General features: G+C 37.4%; 1 protein-coding gene across 1 annotated transcript in view; it reads right to left on the bottom strand.

Moving 5' to 3' along the window:
• The window catches only part of LOC106873506 (ribosome biogenesis protein BMS1 homolog), a 48,358-nt gene that overhangs the window by 29,399 nt on the left and 14,895 nt on the right, over positions 1-4,064 (bottom strand). The window contains exons 9-10 of the mRNA XM_052966709.1: positions 2,201-2,316; positions 103-181 (exon numbers count right to left, since the gene is read on the bottom strand). Coding sequence (XP_052822669.1) covers positions 103-181; positions 2,201-2,316 — 195 coding nt within the window. The remainder of the gene's footprint in view (positions 1-102; positions 182-2,200; positions 2,317-4,064) is intronic.

The following is a 4,064-nucleotide window of genomic DNA, read 5'->3' as shown; positions in this document are numbered from 1 at the left end:
GGGCGCCCCCACGCGTCACCCGCACGAAGGCCAGCCAGGCGGTATATATATAGTAGTGTGTGTGTTTGAGAGAGACAGAGCAATATATACTTAGTAATTTACCTCACAGTTCCCAGCTGATGCTTTTTCACCATTTTCCTCTTCGCTGTTATCATCATCGTCAGATAATTCATTTTCATCTCTTTAAAAAGAAATTTCCAATAAAAAAAAATATTCTTTAATTAAAATGCATTCATAAAAATTTTTTATAAAGCATATTAATAGACTGAAAAAAGGATCGTTTTTTTTTTTTTTTTATATATATATATATTAGGTATTTACTTGACAATATTAGTATATATTAAATGGCAATGTATCTTTAATTTTTTTTTTTTAATTCATCAATGAGTAAGCATTGCTTCAAGTCCTTAAATGAAGCTCAGAAACACCCTGTGCTATAGAAGCAATGAATAGCTGAAAATCTTGCCATACCATGGAATTCCCTAACACAAAACATATTTCCTAGTGACCCCTATGTAACAGGGAAGTCAATGGCATATAGGTTTTTATCGTCATTTTAACATCCACTTATCTATGTTTGCATGAATCAGACAGAATTTGATGAAGTAAGATATTCTACAGCTGGATGCCCTTCTTGTTGCCAATCCTCATCTGTTTCCAAGCAAAGTAGTAGTTCACCATAGCTAGAAATGTTTTACAAAGAAGACTGCAAACAACCTCACTTATATGACAATGATGCTCATTTACAACCACCACATGTTGTCTAGACAAGTGTAAACATAAACACACGCAAGTACACATACACACACGACAGGCTTTTTTTTATCATTACTAGCCCATCTACCAAATTCACTCACAAGGCTTTGGCCAACTCAAGACTATTGTAGAAGACACTTTCTCAAGTGCTATGTAGTAGGACTGAACCTAAGACCACATGTTTGGAAAGTTTCTTAACCACACAGCCATGCAATATGCATGGAGTTCAACATTACAGAATTCCACACCACAGCAATATTTTCAGGAACATGTTTCCATAATGCAGGGGATACCTGTAAGTAAATAGGGCTGTGGAACTGTACAGTTAATAAGAGAAAGATCATCCAACAATTTGAAACGTAATAAACATCTACAGTTTCTATATTATAAATTCACCTATACTTTTCTGGTTTTCTTCATCTTTTAATTTGTTTTAGTCACTGGATTGTTGCCACACTACCATGCTAGAGCATGGTCTTGTAGGGTTTAAATGAATAAATTGACTCCAGTACTTATTTCAACACTGGTACTTATTCTATCACTATCTTTTATTGAACGGCTAAATTGCAAGGACATAAACAATAGGTGTAGGAGTGGCTGTGTGGTAAGTAGCTTGCTTACGAACCACATGGTTCCGGGTTCAGTCCCACTGCGTGGCACCTTGGGCAAGTGTCTTCTACAATAGCCTTGGGCCGACCAAAGCCTTGTGAGTGGATTTGGTAGACGGAAACTGAAAGAAGCCCGTCGTATATATGTATATATGTGTGTGTGTATATGTTTGTTATTTCTTTATTGCCCACAAGGGGATACACACAGAGGGGACAAACAAGGACAGACAAACGGATTAAGTCGATTATATAGACCCCAGTGCGTAACTGGTACTTATTCAATTGACCCCGAAAGGATGAAAGGCAAAGTCGACCTTGGCAGAATTTGAACTAAGAACGTAGCGGCAGACGAAATACCGCTAAGCATTTTGCCCGGCATGCTAGCGTTTCTGCCAGCTCGCCGTGTGTATATGTTTGTGTGTCTGTGTTTGTCCCCCTAACATCACTTGACAACCAATGCTGGTATGTTTACGTCCTCATAAAAAGAGACCGATAGAATAAGCACTAGGTTTACAAAGAATAGGTCCTGGGGTCGATTTGCTCAACTAAAGGCGGTGCTCCAGCAAGGCCACAGTCAAATGACTGAAACAAGTAAAAGAGTAAAATGGTGGGAAAAGAAGGACAAACAAAAACACACTCACACATATATTTATGACAGGCTTCCACACAGTTTCCATGTGCTTAATTCACCTGCAAAGTATTGATCAACCTGGAGTTTAAGATACTAGCTCAAAGTGCTGCACAGTGAAACTGAACCCAAAACCACATGCTTAACACAAAAACTGTGAAACATACACAAAGACATTTCATATTGTCATAACATAATAGCTACTTACATAGAATCAAGAGACTGAATGGGTTCTGCATTTGTAAACATGGTCAAATGGCTAGCAGACATTTTCTTGTCAACAGTGTTCTGAACATTCATTAAACTGGACAGCAAGGTGTTAGGCTACAAAATAAAGTACTTCATAAGTTAAAGTATGCAAGTAATTAGTAGAAAATGCATTTCATACAATGTTAAAAACTGAAAAGAGAAAACAGAACTTGAGTCTGATGCCCTCTAAGTGTTTGAATCATCACCCTCATCATTTTAATGTCCACTTTTCCATGCCTGCATGGATCAGACAGAATTTATTGAGGTGGATTTCCTATGGCCAACCCTTACTTGCTTCCAAGTAGGTAATATTACTGCATACCCAGACATGTTTTCACGAAAGATTGGAAATAAAGGACATTACTTAATGATGGTGACACCTGCTTACAACTATCACACAAAGTCAAGGCAAGGAGACAGTCACACACACACACACACACACACACACACATACATACATACACACACACACACACGGTAGGTTTCCTTTAGTTTCCATCTGCCAAGTCCACTCACAAGGCTTTGGTTGGCTCAATGCTACACTAGAAGACACTTGCCCAAAGTTCAATAGGAATGAACCTGAAATCATGTGGTTGGGAAGTAAACTTCTTACTACACAGGTATGCATGAATATTATACAGATATAGTTTCAAAATCCATTGTTTAACTTTTTACAAATCAAATAACTGAATGAAAATTGATCAAACTTTTAGTCAATCTTAGAAGCTACAATAAATACAATTCATTCACAGCAACTAGAGATTAGGTTGTAGCACCATGAAGAAAAGACATTCATCCTCAAACCACTTTCAAAATGTGCAGATAGTATTTGAAGCAAAAGAGCTGCTTTACCTCACAGCAACAGTTTGACATCTGTGCTTCTTGTAAATCTACAGCAACAATATTCCATCAAGACTATAATCATTATTTTGATTAATATCAAATATTTTCATAGTAATAACACATTTTACAGAACCAATACAGGTATTTTCCTTGGAACACCATGTGTTGTCAACAATCAATTTTGTTTATGCTAAAGTTGTTTTTTGTATTCCTTTGTGAAAATTTCAGTAACATTTTTTTTAGTACACAATAGCCTCCCAATATCCCCTCCCTCTACCTATGATTACTCATTAGATTTCCCACCATCTGCCATTCTCCTTTTGCAATCTTGTGAACTTACCCTCACCCTCTCCAGTCTGTAATCTACTCCCCATCACATCTGTTTCGTCTTCTCTCTCTCCATTCTCTTCTTATACATTCTCTAATAAGAATTTTATACTACACCTACTAATAACTGATTCTATTGTATGTGTGTATATGTGTATATCTATATGTGTATATATATGTGAGTGTATATGTGTATATTTATATATACATAAATTAGCCCTCTGAACTTCTTAGACCTTCTTCTAAACTCTCTGACAAAGCCTAGAGGAACATCTAAGTACCCTAATTTTGTCTACTAATCACTACAGTCCACTGATTAGATGGAAATAACATATGGGGTACTGTAGCCTCTTGGCAGAAACAGCTGTAAGAAACTACCCTTCTTTCTCTATTCTAGAAATTACTGGTACTTTATATGTAAAACAATCTTTACACGTGTATATATCATCATCATCATCATCATCGTTTAACGTCCGCTTTCCATGCTAGCATGGGTTGGACGATTTGACTGAGGACTGGTGAAACCGGATGCCAACACCAGGCTCCAGTCTGATTTGGCAGAGTTTCTACAGCTGGATGCCCTTCCTAACGCCAACCACTCAGAGAGTGTAGTGGGTGCTTTTACGTGTCACCCGCACGAAAACGGCCACGCT

This window comes from Octopus bimaculoides, chromosome 3 (genome assembly GCF_001194135.2).
Source record: "Octopus bimaculoides isolate UCB-OBI-ISO-001 chromosome 3, ASM119413v2, whole genome shotgun sequence".
Classification (NCBI taxonomy): Eukaryota; Metazoa; Mollusca; class Cephalopoda; order Octopoda; family Octopodidae; genus Octopus; species Octopus bimaculoides.
The sequence above is the reverse complement of the archived record's forward strand: the minus strand, read 5'-3'. Positions and strand labels throughout refer to the sequence as shown.